At 39.6% G+C, this 22481-nt stretch overlaps 1 protein-coding gene across 2 annotated transcripts in view; it reads right to left on the bottom strand.

Moving 5' to 3' along the window:
- Positions 1-22481, bottom strand: part of RNF130 (ring finger protein 130) — a 109483-nt gene that overhangs the window by 75921 nt on the left and 11081 nt on the right. For both annotated transcript variants that reach the window (XM_041762567.1, XM_041762566.1), the window contains exon 2: positions 640-834. In XM_041762567.1, the coding sequence (XP_041618501.1) occupies positions 640-834 (195 nt within the window). The remainder of the gene's footprint in view (positions 1-639; positions 835-22481) is intronic.

A 22481-nucleotide genomic window follows, 5' to 3' on the forward strand; every position in this document is an offset into this window, starting at 1 on the left:
ACATAAAATTGCTCTAAAGAATAAAGTTTGTTAAAAAAACAACCTCCCCTAAAAACCTCATAGTCCCGTGCCTGGCAGATATAGATATAGATATAGATATATATATATAATCTCAATAAATATATAAATGCTCAATAAATTGCTACTATTGTTATTAAAACAGTTAAATTAAAAATATCCTCAAACGCTCCCACGAGAAATGAAGAAATAGTTACTACTGAGTTGGCTTCAACATTTATCCTGATCAGATAAAAAGCATCCTCCTTGAAGAGATAATCCTTGAGAGTCCATGACATAACCTAGACAAATGATTTTAAATGAAACACATTATTTTTCAAAGTTATCAAGTGAAATGCAGAAATGCAAAATGACTAAAGATTTGGTCAAGGTCAGTCATTTATTAAGTACAAGTTTTACAGATGCTTACGGTCACTACTTAAGAAACAAATTCAACTAAAAGAAAAAGACATGCATCTCAATAAACAAATGGTAATATAAAAATGAATATAAAAAACAAATATAATCATAGAATTATGTTGTAAATGATGTGGTTCAGTGGTGGCAAAATGCTTACCTAAAATGCACTAATTTTTAGAAGGAGAAACAAAATTTACAACCCCCCCCCCATGTTGTGTTTACCTGGATGAGTCATGGTGACGGGTTCCTCTTTGGATTTATTATTGTAGATGACTACGGCAACTGCATTGTGGAAAGCAGCCCGTGATATTTTCTCTTTAAACGTGCAATTTCCCCTCTGCAGCAAGGCAATCCACTGTTTGATATTAGGAGGAACAAAGAACCGTGTTTGAGGATCACAGCCCAGATGATCAGCAACTAAACAGAAAAGAAAAAAAACTATTAATTTTTTTCTCAAATAAAGATAAATAAAATTAATCAAGTCTTTATGAAAGTGTTCAACTGTTCCCTGAATACTCTGTGTATATCCAAAGCACTTCAAGGAGCTCACTGCCAACAGACCTATGAATATACCCAAGAAGGACAATACGGTGAAAATCAATCTGTATCTGTACAGGGAGAGAGGCTCCATTAAAATGTTACCTGTGATGCAAATTAAAGCTCTGAAAAAAATCCTGTTTAATTTCACAGAATGTCAAAGGTAAAACAGATTGATACCTCTAACACCCAGGTGACTGATCTACCCCTGACTTCTGCTTCCTCCTTTGTATTCAACTTTTCTCCACACCCTTACTCTACTCCCACCCTCCTTACCCACCCTCACATGGCAGAAAGGGACTGATTTTGCTTGAGATTGTAAATGAGGCAGTCAAACTAACCTTTATTTCAGTTACCAAGTGGTTTGTTGAAACTCAAGCTTGTTTGAACAAATTTCCTATTAAGTGTCTAAGGAAATTAGAAAGGTAAGCTTTGGTTTGTATCGGAAGTTCAAATAGTTAAAATAACATGAGATTAGAAACTGAAATAGATTATTCCTTTAATTTACCTTTATTGGTAAAAAAAAAAAAATACAATTCCATATTAAGATACATGTATTAACTTTACTATATCCACCTGTCTGAAAAGATACATGAATACCCTAGGACACTCCTTTTAGGACACTAAATGGCCACTATATGGATTTGGGGGGAGAATCTGTTTCAGATACCCATAAGTACACCGTAACAGTACACTGTTAAGGCAGGCTCTGCAATTTCTAGGTCTACACATATCATCATCATAGCTCTGCCACCCTCTGCAAATCTTAAGAAGCCACCCCAGGCTACTCTTCCCCTCCCTGTCCTCACGATTCCAGCTGGTTAAAGTGAAAGGGAAGGGTGGTCCAGAAGAAGGAAAGAAGTCACAGAGGTGAAGCCCAAAGGCCACCATATGCAGTGCCAGAGGACAGCAGGCCCTAGGCTCTGCACCGGTGTGAGTAGAGGTGCGGGAGAGGGGATGGAGAGGACAAAAGGGTAACACTAAAAGCAAATAAATAATAAAAATACTAAATCAGTGTTAATCAATAATAAACTGTACCAAAAGATGGGAAATATATACTTTCCACACCCCAGAAGCATACTACTTAGCAAAAGAAATGAAGTGTTTATGCTACAATGTAAAGATGCCAACTAAATTCAGAGAAAGGTACATCTATCCTTCCCACTTACATGGTTTCTTCCCCCAAATTCTCTTCTTATTGCGGTGAAGGATTGTAACAAGAGCGTATTTGCTACCCGGAGCCTCCTAACACACACTGAGACATAAATGCTTTCACAACATCATGATTACATTGTTGACAACTATCACCATTTTCCTTAAACAATTTCTGCACTCCGAAACTTTAGTCCTTTCTCAATCAAATTAAATGGATGGAAAAAAAGAGTTTATTACAATTTTAGTAGTCAACTATTTATTGAAAGATACATTCAAGGCATTGTGAAACTCTAAAATCCTGAAACAGACTGTTTACTTGCAGTGCTATCTGTTTCCCAGATAATTATACTGCTTTGAAATATAAGCGTTTAGGTAATGTGTTGTGATAACCTGTCTTGGAAAAACTTCCAATATTGTATATACAGAGCAATCAAAGAGTTGGTTTTAAGTGTTTCACTTGTTATTTTTCAAAACATGCTGCTACACAAAACCTGGAAGAAAATGCAGAAACAAGAATACTTAAGAAAACTTATCTTCAGCACAATACTCATTTTTCTGTCACTTGCTCTGTGTGGTCTATGATTTCACGCATATCACACTGCAGTAAGGAGGAAACAAGACAGTCATGGAATTAGCAAGACTGGGGTCCACATTCTAGATGAACTATGCACTAGCTGAGCAACTGCCTGGGTTCAATGATCAACTTCAATTTTTACTTACAAAGATTGAGTTAAAATTCTTATTTCGTAAGAGTCATGTATATGAAAAAGGCTCTAATTATTCCTCCACTCTTCAGTGCTTAAAAAAATTAATTCCCTTGGGATGCCTGGGTGGTTCAGTCAGTTAAGTGTCTGCCTTTGGCTCAAGTCCTGATCTCTTAGCAGGCAGCTTGCTTTTCCCTCTCCCTCTGCCCCTTGCCCTATAATTAATATATAAATAAATAAATAGTCTTTTAAAAATTCCTTTAGTTTTATGGGTGTCAGTCTATCTGGTCCTAGTGTTCCAGTTTGGTGCCGTGAGGATTTTCTGCACCAAAGTGTGTGAAATCCACCCACAGCATAGAGCACATGTCTGCCCCACATCCCCAGTTCCTAAGAGCTACTACTCTGGTCTCATTCTCTCTCCCTACTGCACAGTGTCACCGTCCACTTAGAAGGCCAGCAGTTCAGTAACAGTCATAATTTCCAAGAATGAAAAAACACAGGAAAGGATGCAACCACACAGGCAAATCTATCAAAAATACTGAAGGAGAGCTTTAAAATTCTCTTAAGGAATCCCCACCAAGAACAGATTCTTCAACTGTATGATCCAAACAAATTCCAACAGACTGAGCAAAAGAATGTCCTTGTTCCTAAAATTCACCCAAATCATCATCCATAAAATGTCTCTAATAAATAAAATAAAAAAAAAAATTAAAAAAATTAGGGATCCCTGGGTTGGCGCCTGCCTTTGGCCCGGGGCGCGATCCTGGAGACCCGGGATCGAATCCCACGTCGGGCTCCCGGTGCATGGAGCCTGCTTCTCCCTCTGCCTATGTCTCTGCTTCTCTCTCACTGTGTGCCTATCATAAATAAATAAAATTAAAAAAAAAAAATTAAAATGTCTCTGAAAACATTTATATCAGTAAGAATATGCAATAATAAGACATTCACATTCCTGTTCAAGGAAGGAATGTTCATTACTTAGAAAAAGAAAAGAGGTTTTCATAGCCACTTAATGTTGCAGCATGGTTATTTTATTATCTATTTATTCCTTCCTGTAATTAATAACTATGCATTTAGAAGCTATTAAAATTTATCAATAGCAATTTTGCTCAAACTCAAAATCATTTTACTTCTTTTTTTTTTTTTTAACCTGCCAAATCTAGAGGAGGACTACACCTCTGACTTCTTTGCATTTATTAGTTATAGTGTCAGGAAAAACTTTTTGGAAGTTATCATGAAAATATGAAATTACAAATATAGAATATTGTACTACAGGATCTTAAAATTTTGTGAATTATATCTTCGATAAACCTGAAAAAAATGTATTGCAGACTGAACTTCATTTTTTTTCTGTGTGTACTATCCTGTTGAATCCAGAAACAGTAATGAGAATTTTATTTATTCCTTGAGAAGATCCAAACGATTACCAACAAGAATTATAGAATCCTCACCTCAACGAACACAGAAGGTCAGCAACAACCAAAACCCTGGTCTTGAATCTTAAGGAATCTCTAAATGTACTGAGAAGGCAAGCCTGGCACAGAAATGAAATCTCAGCAATACTGGTCAGTAGTATAAAGTACCAACATGAAAGGTGCTTAGAAATCTAGGAAAAGGAAAAGAACATGATGGTAAAGGTCTAATGGGTGCTGGAACCCCAATGGAATGCCGGAAAACTGCTAGGCAGAGAGGAGGGGATGCAGAAGTGACTCACACAAGAACACAGAATAAAGACGAAGCCCTTCTTTGAACTCTCATGAAAATCAAGTAAGATTTTCATAACTGAAGCTACAACACTATACAAATTTAGGATAATCAAGTTCTGAAAAGATGATCCCATCTGCAACAAACAGGAATAATATTCTGGCGCAAAGAGTGTGTAAATATTTAAAGGGTTCTGTGAGGGAAGAGGTAAAAAAATAAATAAAATCTCTTCTCCCCAAGCAGCCTGAAACTCCACATTGGTTCACTTGACTTAGACCTTGTCCCATCTAGTACATAGCAGTCACCACATTCGTGTGGGTCAGGTCTCCTCCCCACATCTGAGAACCACCCATCTGCTGCAGAGGGAGCTGGGACACGGGGTGGAAGGTGCACAGCACAGCTCCCCAGTGCACCTCACGCTTTCAGAACCTGCGTGGTCTGTCTCCTCTGTCTGAGATGCCAATTGCTTCCTTGCTGACCACCTCCTAAACCTCAGGATTCTAAAATCTCTCCTCCAGAACGCCCTCCCTCACCTCCTGAGGCCAAGCTGGGTGCTTTGTGTTTCCATGGCATTCTGAGATGACACCCACTTTAGCATTTATCATAATGTACTAGCCACTGGCTGCTTATTCCAAGTCTCTCCTATTCGATTATGAGACTTAGCATCTCCTCCAGTATGTGTGGCACACAGTAGGCACTTAACCTCCTAGGTAAAGGAAGAAATGGAAGAATGACACAGAGAGACTGAGCCAGAACTGACACAAAGAAAAGGGTCTGTGCTACAGGCCACAGTTTCATGTGGGAGCATTCGGAGTCTACTGGCTACTTCCAAAAAAAAAGTAAAAATAAAAATAAGCCTGACTAGTTACCCTAGATCTAGATGTTTTTCCCATGGTGTTGTATGTTCCGGTTATTTGCTTCCTATTTATACATTAGATTATCATCTCTTTGATCTTGAGATTTCCAGCTTCTTATCCTGACTTTCCTTATTTTCCCTCTGTTAAATTCCAACTTTATGATTCAAAGGACAAAATATAATTCTTTGTGTTTCTCGTTTCTTAACTTTTAATGTTCAGCTCCTGGATTTAAATATCTAGCTTTCATTCCTTCATCCACTTTCACGGATAACTTATTTGCTTACGATTTCTAATACTTTCAATTAAATCTAGCACCTTTTTACGACTTGTCTTCAGTGTTTAATGTTGTTGAAATGTTTTGCTCTCCTTTTCTCTTAATTTCTCCTTATTTGTAAGTTCGATTTTTCTCTTAACCTTGTATCTACTTTGTTCTGATACCCTCCTCCCACCCCTTCCCAACTTCTGTTAATTCTTTTTTGGATTTGTTGCTATAATGGCCAGGAAAAATGATCTGGACCTTAGCTTTTCTTGATTTTTCAGGAACCTTCTATTAATGATCATTCCCTCTTTGTCTTTTTCTTTCAATTTAACCTGCAGGTCCCTTACATCTTAAAAACAAAGAAGGACAAAAGATCTCTCAAAAGGCTTGCATTTGCAGCCACTGTTGTCAAAAGCTGCCTGTTCCTGCTGTCCCACCTCCTCTATGTCCACTCATTCCTCATCACACATTTTAATCTTCACATCTAGCCACTCCAGAAAAGTGCTCTGGCTAAAAAGCACCAATAACCTCAGCATTGCTAAGTCCTGGGACACTGTGTCCTCCTCCAAATCTGACTCTCAGTAATATCTAAGCTGAGCACTCTCCTCTCTTGGCTCTTAATGCTCTCATCCTCCTGGCATTCCTCCTCCCTTCCTCCTCCTCCTTCACAGCCCTCCTTCCTTGTCTTCTTTTCTGACTCCCCTCCCTACACCTGAACCTTCAGGACCACTTGGATGTAGGTCTAGGACTCTCCAGGACTAGCATGTCCCTCTATACTGATGGTACTTTTTTCTTACTGCAACGAGGACGTTTACTAACATCTTGTGCCAATCAGCTCTTCTTTCCCGAGAAACTACTTTTCACTTTTTACTTACATAAACCCATAGTTTCCAGTATATACAACTAAATCAGGTTAACAGCATGCTAAGAATCAGGAGAGGAATATGGAAAAGTATACACAGGGAAGGGATCCATTCTATCCCCTTCCAAGCAGAAACTGGTCTTATCCTTGACAAGCCGGCAGGCATTCCTGAATGTTTCCACTGGTTCATATGGAGGGAAGCATGGTGGACAGACTGTCACCCTGATTTGTTTCCAGGTTACTCTTCCCCCCTTTCCAGGCAGGACCATGGGGTCACTCTGAGGTCTGAAGTAGATTCTGTTAGTTAACCCCCCCCCCCCAAACATAAACAAAACATAAACAAAAACAGAAACCTTATTTAATTTGGGCATCTACCTACCCTGCATATGCTTTCAGTGACAACTATATGAGTGCCAGCTCCAGGGGGAGGGAGGTAGACATACAGTCTAAGAAGAGCCACAGGGAAGTGAAGAACTTAAACTACATTTAAGAAGAGGCCTTTCCTCTATTTCCCACAGGGAAGTGAATAAGGAAACATGGGGCTATAGTTGCTGCTGGCAGCCATTCTGTGATAAAGAGGAAACAATCTTAGGATGAAGTTAAAGCTAGGATGGCAAACGGGAGAGATCAAAAGGAACAAGACCCCTAGTAACTCTGCTAGGTTTTGAATTCCTGAACCCTGAAAGTGGCCCTAGCTTTGAGCTTACAGTTCTGACACAGAGCACTGTTAAGCAATATAAGTAGGGATTTGTGACTTGGAGCATTCAAGCTTCTTGTGCGAGTCAAGCAGCAATGGTTGAGATCTTGAGATCGGGGCTTTACTCCTGCTGAGGCGCTTTCTTAGTCCACCAGGATCCAAGCATGGCTACTCAAGCCCACCAAGAAGAAGGCCACACCTAAGGAGAAAGATTCCTTGGGGAAAGTCCTTTGACACAGGGAGACAGCCACGCATCCACTGACACAGGATGTCAATCCTTTGCCTCCTTCCCTCACTCAAGGGACATGGCAGCTATCTGGGAGAGGAGAGTTGCAGAAAGACTAACATCTAGAGCAAGGACTCTTGAGACGGGGCAGAACCCAAAAGGTTGGTGAAATATGAATGAGGGAAAACCATCTTTATTTTCACCACATTAAATGAAATCTACCGTTTTCTTAATCTCTGAAGGTAAACAACAAAACACCTGAATCTGTAACTAACAACAATTACATTAGTTACTGCAGATATGGCAAAAACATGAAAACATACTGAGATTCACTTCATAGACGCAACATTGGTAATCAAAATGACTGGACCCACTGCTAGATCTTGTTACTTAGCATGACTAGGAAGCACAATTATTTTAAATATCGATACTGAGTATTTCAGGAGACTTGGTTTGCTTTAATCTTATTTACTTCTACATGTACTACTACTCTAAAAGCAGCCTAAGTGTTTCCCTTCCACCAGACTGCCAAAGGAGGCTCAACCACCAGGTCTGTGAATGTATATTACTCACAGGGTATACCTGGATCTGTTTCTATTACTTTACTTTGTTCTCATGTATCCTGTTATTCCTAAGCTTCTTTATACTCCCCCTCCCATCCCTCTCTACTTCTGAAAGCACTGATCACATTTTCTCCATTCCCCACTTTTCCTCCATTTATATATTCAAGTTCTACTTTAGAGATTACTCTTAAAATGTTAACATGCATACCTGATAAAGAGTTTACATTTAGGGATCCCTGGGTGGCGCAGTGGTTTGGCGCTTGCCTTTGGCCCGGGGCGCGATCCTGGAGACCCGGGATCGAATCCCACATCGGGCTCCCGGTGCGTGGAGCCTGCTTCTCCCTCTGCCTATGTCTCTGCCTCTCTCTCTCTCTGTGACTATCATAGATAAATAAAAATTAAAAAAAAAAATACATTCTTACTATATGTGCCTTATTTAAAAAAAAAAAAAAAAAAGAGTTTACATTTAATCAATGTCTTTAGTTCCTTCCTGAATAGCGCAGGCTCTTAAACTATGTATTAGTTTCATAGGGTTATCCCAACAAAACACCACACACCTGCTGGCTTACCCAACAGAAATTTATTCTCTCATAGTGGTGAAGGACAGCAGTCTGATATCAGGGTGCTGGCAGGGTCCCACTCCCTTGAAGGCTTCAGTGGCAAACCCTTCCTTGTCTTTTTTTTTTTTAAGATTTTATTTTATTTATTTATTCATGAGAGAGAGAGAGAGGGCAGAGACACAGGCCCCATGCAGGGAGCCTGACATGGGACTCGATCCTGGGTCTCCAGGATCCTACCCTGGGCTGAAGGTGGCACTAAACCGCTGAGCCACTGGGGCTGCCCCCTTCCTTGTCTTTCCCAGCTTCAGGTGGCCCTAGGTGACCCTGGCTTCTGGCTGCATCATTCCAACCTCTGCCTCTATCTGCACATGGCCTTCTCTACTGTGTCTATGTCTTCACTTGTCTCTGAGGATACTTACTGTTGGATTTAAGGCCCACCTGGGTAATGTAGAATGCTTTCATCTCAAGATCTTAATTTAATTACATCTGCAAATATAACTTTTTCTAAATTACATTTCCACATTCATGGGTTCTGGGGGTTAGGACATGGACATATCTTCTGGGAGGCCAACATTCAACCTACTGCTGAATACAGCTCCAACCACCCCCTTTCATCTTATGTGTAATGACCCGTATTCAGTTCCATCTTGCTTTAATTATTCCATCCCTAATATTTAATGTTTCATACAGTCAATGCTTGTTAAATGTTACCTACAGATATTTGTCAGTCCTTATGTCAGTATGGGATCTACAGAGAAACAGACCAGTAAAATATGTGTGTGTGTAAAGAAATTTCTTATAAGGAATTAGCTTATGTGATTATGGAGGCTGACAAGTTCCAAGATCTGCAGGGTAAGTCAGCAAGCTGTAGAATCAATGGTGTGGTTAGTCCAAAGCCTAGCAGCTTAAGACCAAGGAAGAGCTAATGTTTCAGTTTGAGTCTGAAGGCAGGAAAAAGCAAAGGTCCTAGTTTGAAAGCAGTCAGGCAAGAGGAATTCTCTCTTATTGGAAGGAAAATCAGCTCTTTTGTTTCATTCTGGCCTTCAACTGATTGGATGAGGCCCACCATAACTGGGGATGGCAATCTGCTTTGACCTACTTTATTTAATCTACCAACTTAAATGTTAATCTCACTAAAAATACCCTCACAGAAACACCCAGAATGTCTGACCAAATTATCTGGACACCCTGTGGGGACACTTAAAATTAACCATCACAGGGATGCCTGGGTGGTACAGTACGTTAAGCTTCCAACTCGATTTCCGCTTAGGTCACGATCTCAGGGTCTTGAGATCAACCCCTGTGTCAGGCTCCGAGCTCAGGAAGGAGTCTGCTTGAAGATTCTCTCTGCCCCTCTGCCCACTCATGTGTGTACACACACTTTCTCAAATAAATAAGTCTCAAAAAAAAAATTAACCATCACTATCCTCTTCACATCTCACTTTTTCCTTTTGTGTTTAGTTTCCTCCTTCTGTTTAAGAAGAATAAGAATATCCCTTTGATGTACTTTCAAATGAGGATCTGTTCAGGGTAAAGTCAGGTTTTTGAGTAAACTTGTCTTTTTATATCTGAAAACATCCTTCAAATGATCCCACTCTTGAATGACAGCTTAATTAATTACCTAATTAGGTAAAAATTTCCAGAGAGTTACTTTTCTCTCAGCACTTTGAAGATATTCCATTGTCTTCTGCTTCTTATGATGAGAATAGCTGAAGAAAACATTTTAATTGTCTGAGCTCTCAAATGTTATTGTATCTAATTTTTCATTTTTGAATCTAGTATCCTTAAAAAGTAAAATAAATGTGTCCCTTATTTTTCTCCTAATTGGCAAATTTTAGTTCTTTGGTTATATTCTAAAGAAACAAATTTTTACAAGTCATTACCTTTCTGTATAGAGTTTTTAACAAGAAGGCAACATGAAGACATCTTCTGTACACCTGGAGTGCTAGATGTATCAGACTACATTGCAAGTAGGGTCATACTAACTGAACTGTCAGCAAGTTTAATTGTCAATAGCTATCCATTATCTTTCATCTTCTATACTTAGTTACTATGTATCACAAATGGATTTTGATTATTTTTCATATCCTTACAACTTAAATATATCTGCTGGATATTCTCCATGACATAATAAAAAGCATCTTAAGAGTAATTTTAAATGATGGCTAATACCAATCACTTCATCTAAAAAGTTATGCTCAAAAATAATTTCTATTACAATTGACACAACATCTTCATGCCAGACAGATGCTACAAATCAAAAGAACTAAAAATCATGCTAGGTTCTTAGACAAACTGGTATCATGGTGCAGCAGAAGTGTGTTATTTAATCCACCACACTGCCCATTCCACAAAAGCATTACAGCACTGAGTACAAGTCTTTCTGTAGCTCTCTATTCTGTTGACTCCTGTCCACCACACTTTGTTCTCAACTCTCTGCATACTCTTGCTCATCCTTCTGTTGCTAGCCTTTTTGCTGGAGGTGTTTCACTAAGCATCTGCCCTGGGCCCTCTTTTTTCAGTGGGCAACCTCAATCCCTCCCATGGTCTCAACGATCACCCTCTGTATGTAATGTCTAACTAAATCTAAATCTCTCTCTTGTGCCTTATTCTGTAATTTTCAACTGTTTGCTAGGTAGTTCTCCATGAATACTGAGTATCTCAAACTCATTATCTTCCCCCCTCAAATGTGATCTTCCCAATGTGAAATTCCTGACTTCCAGCACCATCATTTACCTAAACATAAACACATAAAACTGAAATCCCTGTTGAAAAACAAGGAAGTGACAATTAAGAGACAAGACTAAATAGAATGTCCAGTTTTCTTTGCCACCAAAACCCCACCAAAGCAGAAGAAAGCCACTGACTATACCTCAACACTGCTGGTACACGGAAGGAGGTAAGGATACCATTGGACAGGAGAGTCTTTGAAGGCATTATTCCTTTCTCCCATCCCAGTTTTACTGAGGTATAATTAACAAATAAAAACTACATATAAAACAACAAAAACTATATATATTTAAAGTGTATGACGTGATGATTTGATACGCATTGTGAAATGATTATCACAATCAAGTGAATTCATATATACATCACTTCGCTTACTTTTTTTTTTTTATTTGGTGAAAACACTTAAGATCTAGTCTCTTAGCAAATACAAATATGTCAACATGCTGTATATAAGATCGCCAGAACTTATTTCATCTTATACTTGAAAGCTGGCAACACTGGAAGGTACTATCAATTCTTGGGCAGAAAAGTAAGGAATGTGGGAGTATTTCTGTTTTATTTATTACTTCATTTCTTCTGGTACTAGTACTTCCAGTACCAATGACTTGGACACAGTGACAATGTTAACAAAAACTGGGCTATCTGGAACATAATTTCAAACATAAGAGTGATGGCTTCAACAATACTTAACTAAATTAAAGGGTCACACACCATATCAAGTAGGGGATTTGTTCCAGGGATGAAATGATGGTTCAACCTCCACAACTGAATGTGATGCTCTACATTAACAAAATGGAGGACCGGGGATCCCTGGGTGGCTCAGCGGTTTAGCGCCTGCCTTTGGCCCAGGGCACAATCCTGAAGTCCCGGGATCAAGTTCCGCCATCAGGCTCCCGGCATGGAGCCTGCTTCTCCCTCTGCCTGTGTCTCTGCCTCTCTCTCTATCATAAATAAATAAATAAATAAATAAATAAATAAATAAATAAATAAATAAATCTTTAAAAAAAATGGAGGACCATGTAATCATCTCAATAGATGCACAAAAAAGCATTTGACAAAATTGAACATCTATATATGACAAAAACTCTCAACAGGAAAGGTATAAAGGGAATGTACCTCAACATAATGAAGGCCATATAAGACGGGCCCACAGCTAACATCATATTCTATTAATGAGAAGCTAAAACTTTTTCCTCTAAGATAAGGAACAAGACAAGGATGTCCACTCTCACTACTTCTATTCAACATAGCACTGAAAGTCCTAGCCTCAGCAATTAGTCAAAGGGCGGAGGGGAGAGGCATCCAAATCTGAAAGAAGGAAAAACTCTATTTGTAGATGATATTATATATAGAAAACCCTAAGGAGTCCACTAAAAAGCTGTTACAACTTATAAACAAATTCAGTAAAGTTGCAGGATACAAAATCAATAAATATGCATTTCTAGACACTAATAATGAATTACTAGAAAGAAAAGTTAAGAATCCCATTCATAATTGCATCAAAAAGAATGAAATATTTAGGAATAAATTTAACCAAGGAGGTGAAAGAGCTGTTTACTGAAACTTATAAGACATCGATGAAAGAAATGAAAAAAAAAAACAATAAATGGAAAGCTATTCTGATTGGAAGAATTAATACTGTTAAAATGCCCATACTACCCAAAGCAATTTACAAATTCAATGCAATCCCTATCAAAATTCCAATGGCAGTTTTCACAGAAATAGAATAAATAATTCTAAAATTTGCATTGAACCACAAAAGGGCCTGAACAGCTAAAGCAATCTTGAGAAAGACAAAGCTAGAGAGATCATGCTTTCTTATTTCAAACTATATTACAAAACTAGTCAAAACTATATATAAAAACAGATACACAGAGGTGCCTGAGTGACTCAGCTGGTTAAGTGTCCCACTCATGATTTCAACTTAGGTAATGATCTCAGGGTTGTGAGACTGAACCCCATCCCATGTCTGGTTTCATGCTGGGCGTGGAGCCTGTTTAAGAGTCTCTCTCTCCCTCTGCCTCTTCCTACACCCCCCTACAAAACAAAACAAACAAACAAACAAAAAAAGACACATAGATCAAAGGAACAGAATAGAGAGCCCAAAAATCCACACATATTTGGCCAATTAATTTATAACAATAGAGCCAATAATGCACAACAAGGAAGGGATGGTCTCTTCAATAAATGGTGTTTTGGGAAAAACGGACAGCAACATGCAAAAAGAATGAAGCTGGACCACTATCTTTCTTTTTTTTTTTTTTTGGACCACTATCTTATACCATACACAAAAATCAACTCAAAATGTATTAAAGACTTCAACGTAAAACCTGAAACCATAAAACTCCTAGAACAAAACATAGGCAGGAATTTCCTTGATTTGGCAATGATTTTTAAAATTTAAGTACAAAGTAAAGGCAAGAAAAGCACAAGTAGGACTCCATCAAAATAAAAAGCTGCTGCACAGCTAAGGAAATATCGACAAAATGAAGAGGCAACCTACTGAATAAGAGAAAAATATTTGTAATTCATATATCTGCTAAGGAGCTAATATGCAAAATATATAAAGAACTCATATAGCAAGAACATTTCTTCACATTGGGGTCCTTGCTTTATGCAATATCCACACAGTTCTCCACCATTCCTTACATCTGAGAGATGCTAGCTAAAAGTGTGTGATATGGGGATCCCTGGGTGGCGCAGCGGTTTGGCGCCTGCCTTTGGCCCAGGGCACGATCCTGGAGACCCGGAATCGAGTCCCACGTCGAGCTCCCGGTGCATGGAGCCTGCTTCTCCCTCTGCCTGTGTCTCTGGCTCTGTCTTTGCCTGTGTCTCTGGCTCTGTCTCTCCTTCTCTCTCTCAAGAATAAATAAATAAAATCTTAAAAAAAAAAAAAAAAGTAAAAGTGTGTGATACTGTTGTTAACCTTTGAATAGATATTATGTGAGTTAAAAGAAATGACTCATCCTCAGAGGCGAAAAAAAAAAGAAAAAATGATGGGCTAGGAATAGCTAACTGCTGAGGAAGGATAGGAGAACATGAAAAAGAATCATGAAGTCAGTCCCTGTGGAGGACAATTAGGGAAAAAACCCCACTGTAAGAGACTACTCACATGAACGAATGAGAACAGGAGGTTTAAAGCTTTCGTAATCTGAGATGTCCATAAACTAATATTTAAAAGTAATAAGAAAAACTTTTAGATCACCTTAAATAACAACTAATCATCAAGACTTGTTGAAGTAGGTCTTGAGATTAGTCTATAATGATGGAGAAGTCTATCTAAGGAACTATTATTCAGAGAGGAAAAAAGATATTTTATATCAAGATAATAGACATCCTTTAGAGAAATCTAAGTGAACAGAACTCAAGAACCTAAGAAACAGAAATGAAACTTTGATGGGAGCAATATACCTATGTCAACCGGCCAAAGAAAGTATATATGAAAGTTCTTAATATTTTCACAGAGCTGGTAGACAAGAGTACTGACGGGTATCTAGAGAACTGTGAAAATCTTGTTCAACTTGTGCCTAACAAGTTCGTGATTTGCTTCACCATCACTTCATCTCCAACAAGATAATGGCTAGGGATAACCAGAGGAAACTGTTACCAGAACCCAACACACATCCAGGATGCAAAACAACTAGTAACTTGGAAGAAAGCAACCCATCATTACAGAGTATGCAAAACCCAAGGTAAAGATAGCTGAGTAATTACAAATTATCCTGATGAGGAAGAAAATGAAGAAACCAGCAGGAATGCACAAGACAAATTAAACTTTAAGAAAGACTCACACAAAAGCTGTAAAGGCAAATGCAGGATGACAGTACAGACTTATAATTTTTTTTCAAAAATTAAAAAGCCCAGGAAGAGTTAAAGATTGCAAATAATGACAGGAACAGGCAAAACAGCTTCTCTCTCGCCTCCTTCCCAAATTTTTTTTATTAAGTTTTTTTCAGAGCAAGAAAAACAGGAAAGAAATAGGTCTACTGCTCACAGTCAACAAAGCAGTGGACGAAAACATTTCTCAGAACCTTGTTTTGCTTTTGTTTCCTCTAACAAGGAGAATAACCTGAGAATGGAGACAGTAGCAGGATGGATAAAGGACACTGAAACTGGGTGCAGAGACAGATATACAGATTCTCTCTGACACACTCTCATCTCAGCAAAACTGTTGTATCTTGTGGATTCACACTGGTTTCTTCAAGAAATCTCATTCCTTTAAGATGATCTATGTAATTTTCCAGCCTTCTTTTCCCTGGGATTGGCAAACTTGGAAATAACATAGTTGCTTTCTTCCAAATTTCTAGTCCCTTTGCTCTCCATCACGAAATGCAAAGGAAATTTCCCAGACCTGGGCAAACATCCTCCTCAATAGCGTCAGCAGGGGCTAGCCACTTAATTTTGAGACAGTACACATTTCTTTGGCCTTCTCTCTCTCTCCCTCCCAGTCCCCCTGGCTATCCAGTCTTCCCAGCACCTTCTGTTGAAAAGACTGTTATTTTCCCCACTGACTTGTCTTGGCATCCTTGTCAACAATCAACTGATCATAAATGCAAGGTCTGTGAGATCCCACTTCTAGTCCATTGATGTATTGGTCTGTGCCAGAACCACACTGTCTTGTAGTAAGTTTTGAAAATAGGAAATGCGAACCCTTTGATCTTGTTCTTCTTTTTCAGAATTGTTTTGTCTACTCAGCGTCCAAGTCAATTTTGGAATCAGCTTGTCAATCCCTGCAAAGACCCAGTTGGTATTTTCCTAGGATTATGTTGAACCTGCAGGTCAATCTGCCATATTAACCATAACAGGTTTCTGGATTTGTGAATATGGGATGACTCTCCACTAACTTAGATCTTTAATTTCTTGTGACAATGTTTTGTAGTTTTTGATCCCAATGCCATTTCAAATGGTATTTTTAAAAATTTATTTTCTAATTGCTTGTTTCTGGCATATAGAAGCACAATTCTCTTTTGTATTTGTATTGATCTTATATCTACTGACTTTTCTAAGTTTACTTGAGTTAAAAAAAAAAATCATTCCGTTATAGGTAATAAGAGATTCAGCTTTACTGATGTTTCATTATGGAGTAACACTGCCTGCTTTTCTCAATCTGTGTCTAGTTGTTGTGTGTCTCCTATGGTATCTGAGGTATCCTAAGTGGGATCCCACAAATGTGAAAAGGATAGTAGTGACTCCCTCACACATGCGTTTCACTTTATTGCAAAATAGCTGAGTTATGTGGGTTTACAGATGAGACCTTCTACTCTTAAGATTTCATTAGACAAATGCCTTAAATAAAACCCTGAACAGTAAAGCAATAAATAAATAAATACATAAATACATAAATAAATAAATAAATAAAAGTTGGCAAAACTGACATTTCTACTGCTGTACAAGCCCTTTCTAGTCACCATGAAAGGGCAAAACAAAAATAAATCAACCCCCCCAACCCCAAATCCAACCTAACATGAAGACTATTAGAAATACAGATTTATTACAGCTGTTGACCTAAGTGCTGGGCCTTAAGATGCAATGTCTAAGAACACCAAGAACATGGAATAACATTCCTAAGTATAATGCATACACTGGGGATACGTATGTATGCACAGCCAGAAAAGTTTGTGTTCTCATACTCCAGGGAATGAGTCAGAGTGGCTAACAGTGAACACAAGGAAGCTGTTAGGAGGCCACAGTCTGGATAAGAGATGAGAGTAGGCTGCAGTAGATGGGGCAAATGAACACATTTTAGAGACCTTTAGGAATCTGGATCAACAAGACTTGGTAAGTAAAGAGATATGGAGGCTGAGGGGGGTGTGTCAGTTTCTGGCATAACACACTGGGTAGAAGTTGGTGCTGTTGGCTGACATGGCGCACAGTGGAGGATGAACGGAGTTCTGGTGGAAGACAATGAATTGTCCTGGACATATTGGGCCTGAAAGAAAATGGAGAGGGAGAGAATGGTCCCCTAAGCGCATCCCTATACAACGCTCCCTCTGTGTAACTAGATGTGGACGCAGTGTGCAGGACAGCCACAAAGCAGGCAACCCACATGCCCATCAACAGAGGAACAGATAAACTGTGATCTACTCATGCTCTGGACCACTGGCAAAACTACAGAGTAACAAGTTCACCTATTAGTGATGGAAACAAAAGAAACTAGTCACAAGAATACAAAAGAAGGCCTATCAAGATCTATGTGCATCAAGTTAAATGACAGGCACCACCTGTGGTGTTCAAAGTTTAGGAAGGGGGAGGTGTCATGACAGAAAGGGGGCTTCTGGGGAAACCCATGAGGCTGGTGGTGCTCACTTCCATGACTAGGTTTGGGGTTACATCAGTGTGTACACTACAGTAACTCAGCAAGCTGCAGACTTATGATGGTGTATTTTTCTGTGTATGCTGTGACTGAAAATGTTAATTCAAAAAAAAAAATCTGCTTATCTCACTCCTCAGGTTAAACCCTTCAACTGTATTCAGATACATGCTATGACATGGATGGATCATGGATGGACATTATGCTTAAGTAAAATAAGTCAGTCACAAAATGACACACACTATATGATTCCACTTATATGAGATTCCTAGAGCACTCAAAATTTCGAGACAGAAAGAAGGAGGGTGGTTGCCAGGGGCTGGTGGAGGGGGATATGGGGAGTTTCAGTTTTGCAAGATAAAGAGTTTTAGAGACTCTTTATTCACAACAATGTGAATACACGTAACACTACCGAACCGAACATTTAAAATTGGTTAAGATGGTAAGTTTTGCATTCCATGTATTTTACCACAACTAAAAATTCAAACCAACCAGCAAACCCTTCAAAAGTCTTCTGTTCTTGAGATAAAGTAAAAAATCCTAACAGCCCAGAAAGTACTGACCTACCTTTCCACCTCTACTATATATCGCTGTCTCCTTTACTCTAAATGATTCACTTATTTCCTCCAGCGTACACAAATGGTTTTTTTTGTACCTTTTGGTCTTCGTACAGGTCCCCTGGCCTTGGAATGGTCTTCCTTTCTGTGTTCCTCTTAGTTTAACATCTGCTCATGCTTTTGTCCCCGCATTAACATTTAATCAGAGAAGCCTTCCCTGACCATCCTAGACTGGGCTAGCTCTCTCATTTATGCCCGCCTGGGGAGGCTACTTGTAAAACTAAAAAAAAAAATTTAAAAATAAAGTTACTTGTGTTATCATCTGTTCAATGTCTGTTTTCACCATGAGATAATGAACAGGTGTTGACTCCCCTTGCCTCCCCGCCCAGAAGCATGCAAGAACTTCTTGTCCTGCCTGCCACACAGTAGGTACTTAATGAGTATGTGCTGAATGAGCATTTGAAGCAGCTGCCCACTTGAGTTTAGGATTTCTGATCCAGATGAATCACAGTCTGGTGAATCACAGAAGAGTGCCATCAGAAAAGTAACCTGTAAACAGCACTCTAATGTTTACAAAGTGATGAAGGTGTGCAAAATTATGGATCTGTTAGGGAACCACTGATCCTTGGCAAAATTTCAGAAATTATTAAAAGAGTAACTGTAGACCCTGAGAAGAGAAAGCTGTAATCATGGGATCCTAGCACAAGTTCATTACCTATGCAAGGCAGAATAATGCCCTCCCTCCCTGACCCCAACCTAATCCCTGGGACCTGTGAATACGTTGGGTTACAAGCACAAGGGAATTAAGGTTGCTATTGGGCTAAGAGATTACACCCTGGACTGTGTGGGTGGGTCTAAGGTAATCACAGGGTCTTTTAAATATGCGAGAAAGGGGTAGGAGGTCAGATAGATGTCTCACCATGAGTTCTGAAGACAGAAGCGACATGAGCCAAGGAATGCAGGTGGCCTCTAGAAGCTGGAAAAGGTGAGAATGGAGAATGGATTCTCCCTTAGAGCCTTCGGGAGAAATACAGGATTGCCAATGCCTTGATTTTAGCCCAGTGAGACCTATTTTGGGCTTCTCACTTCCAGAACTTAAGGCAATAAATCTGTGTTGTTTTAAGCCACCTAGGTTGTAGTAATTGGTTCCAGTGGCAATAGGAAACAAACACACTACAGCTGAGCCATGAAAGAGCCACTTCTTTTCCTTCTTTTCCAAAGCTCCTGACCTAGCAAATCAGGAACAGAGTAAAATATCTTTGTTCTTTCCATCAAAACACTTGATTATGTCTTTTAAGATATCGTAAGACTAAGAAATAGGCACCAAATGTGGAGTCAACAAAGTAAATTGGAAAACTCTGTGGAGTGCCCATGCCCCAAAAGTGCTGACGAATGGAACGCTGTCAACTGTCTTAGAAGATTCTGAGCAACACACTATGAGGGTCTGTCACATTCTTCAATACTTTTACCAATTACTCAAAGCAGAGATTCTTAACTTTGGGTTCGTGGACCACTTGGAGCTTTAAGAGGTCTCTAAGCCTTAATGAAGTTTTGTGTATTATCTAAATATGTATTTTTTGGCAGAAAGCTCCATGGCTTTCATTAGTCTTAAAGAGGATCTAGAGGCTCACAAGGTTAAGACCTGATTTAGATGAAGATATAAAAGGTATGCTCATTGCATTCACTGTTGCACTAAGCTGCTGGAAAGAGCAAAGACTGTGGGTGACACATCAGGATTCAAACAGTATCCTGAAAGGCTGAATGGACAGGCTGTATCCAGTAAAGATAAAATCACAGAGCTTAGGGGAGCCACTGAAAAAGACTCAGAAGGTTTAATCAACAGTAAGCTCAGTTCGAATCAGTGATTAGGGATACTGAAATAACTTAGAGGACTCTAGACAGGTGAACAGCACTATGGAAAAAAGCAGTTCTACTCTCTCCTGCTTTGGTAAAATCAAATGCATCACTCTGTCCAGTTTTGGGTTTCCTTTGTATTCATTTCCTAGGGCTGCCGTAACAAATGACCACAAACTTGGTGGCTTGAAACAACAGAAATGTATTGTCTAGCAGTTCTAGGGAGGCCAGAAGTTGAAATCAGAGTGTCAGCAGGGTTGGCTCCTTCTGGAGGCTCTGAAGGAGAAATGGTCCCATGCCTCTCTCCTAGCTTCTGGGAGTCGTCAGCAATCCCTGGTGTTTGCTGGCTGTGGCAGCATAACCTTGACCTCTGTTTCCCTCTATCTTCACTCTGTACCTCTCTTTTTTCCCTCTATCTTCACTCTGTACCTTTCCTTTTTCACTCTGTACCTCTCTGAATCCTCTCCTCTCCTTACAAGGACACCCAGGTTGGATTTTGGGCCCACTCTTAAACTATCACGATCTTATCTTGATCCTTAACCACTTAACATCTGTCAAGATCCCATTTCCAAATAAGGTCACCTTCTGAGATTCCAGGTGGACATGAACTTTTATGGGACACTATTCAACCCACAGCATCCTTTAAGTGGAATGCCAATGGCAAACACATTCTGAAGTTTACAAAACCAATATTCTTAAGAATGGTCAAAAGAAATAGGGCTATAAAGCTGAAGGGTTAGAGGGCTTGAGTCGAACAAGGAAATTAACTACTGCTTACGAAGATTTGAACCAATTTTTTTTTTCTAACACTATCTTCCAGAGATGAGTGTGGTAGATTTCTGTCACTGGTTTGTTCAAGCTTGGGCTGTACAGTCACCAGACAGGAATGCTGAGGCTTCATATGGGTGGCTAGACTCGAGATTCTCATCACCGATGACCACCAAGTTCTGACATTCTGTAATTCTCTTCCCTTGTCTCTGTCTGCCCCTTTAGTTGGCCATCATACAGAACCATGCACTGTAAAGCTCCGTTAGCACAGCACACACCATATAGGGGAGTAGGAAGTGGGCAGCCAGAAGGTACACATTGTGAAAAAAACCTCAGAAGCCCTATGAAGTAAAAAATATCAGAACAGCTTCAGCATGGTGAGCAGGGGTGAGTGGACTGGCAGAAGTGAAGGAGGTACACCATGGGAAGTTCAGATTTCCAGTCTAAGGATGATAAGAAGACACTGAAAGGGTTAAGCAGGGAGTGTTATGATTCCATGCAGAATCTTCAAGGTTATTCTGGCTACTGTAGGGAGAAAAGATTAATGGGAGTTAAGAGAAGTAGAGAGACCAGGAACAGGCAGGAGGTGAGAGCTGCCCATACTGCGATAGCAGAAGAAAGAAGGGCAAGCAACAGACTGGTATGTGTATCCTGCAGGTGAACTGTGGAGCAAAAACTGAATGTGGAATGTGAGGAAAGGAAGCAAGGACGACTCCTAAATTTGTTTAAATAGTAAGAGTAGACAGTGATGTCATTTGCTGAAATGGGGAAGACCGGGGAGCAGGGGGAGCAGACAGGAAGGCAAAAAATACATCAAAAGCCCCATCTAAGGCCCATTAACCCAGAGATGTCCTTGGGACGTTTAGGTTGAAGATACCAAGCAGGCAGAGTTGAATATGTGACTCCAAGGCCCAGGAGGTAAGATGAGGCTGAAGGTAATCTGAAGAGACAATAGCAGACATTGGGGAGAGAGAAAATTGTTGCCTCAGAGAGCTGTCCCACTTCTCTAGAAGAAAGTATTTTTGGTGGCTGGCTCAGTCGGAAGAGTGGGCAACTAACTCCTGATCTCAGGGTCATGAGTGAGCCCCATGTTGACTGTAGAGATTACTTAAATAAAAAACTTTAACATTTTTGGATTACTTAACATTGTTAAGTATCCACTTGTTTTTGCTTAAATTTTATGTTAACATAAATTTGGCCAGGTGGGTTGTTCTGATTTTCTCCAGCAACATTCAGCTGCGTGGTGACAGGAGGTGCAGAGATGATGCATGATACGTGGTTCACCCAGGATTGAGATTTTGCCAAAAGAGTCTGATACAGAGAAAAAAGGGGTGATTATCATGAAGAATCATGGAATCTACATCAAATAGGGAAATAAGTGAGAAGCCCTGAGGAAGCTGAAAGAGCACCAAAGGAGGCCAAGGGTTGGGGTCATCCTATGCTCAGTCAACGCTCAGGCCTTATCACAACAGACTGGGGTGGAAGGTAGTTGCCAGAGAAAAGGAAAACACTATGAGCCAATGTAGCAGCTACAACAATAATTATTTGTTGTTTGTCTATAGATGTAGATCTGTTTATGAGATAAAATCAGTTAATTCACTGGTAGCATTTCCTGATTTCAGAGTCTGTCAGTGCCTACTAAGTAGGAATGCTCTAGACACAGTGCTTAGTTTCTGCAGAACCCTACGTACTAATGCAGCCCTGGAGCTGGAAAAGACTGC

Source organism: Vulpes lagopus, chromosome 7, assembly GCF_018345385.1.
Source record: "Vulpes lagopus strain Blue_001 chromosome 7, ASM1834538v1, whole genome shotgun sequence".
Classification (NCBI taxonomy): Eukaryota; Metazoa; Chordata; class Mammalia; order Carnivora; family Canidae; genus Vulpes; species Vulpes lagopus.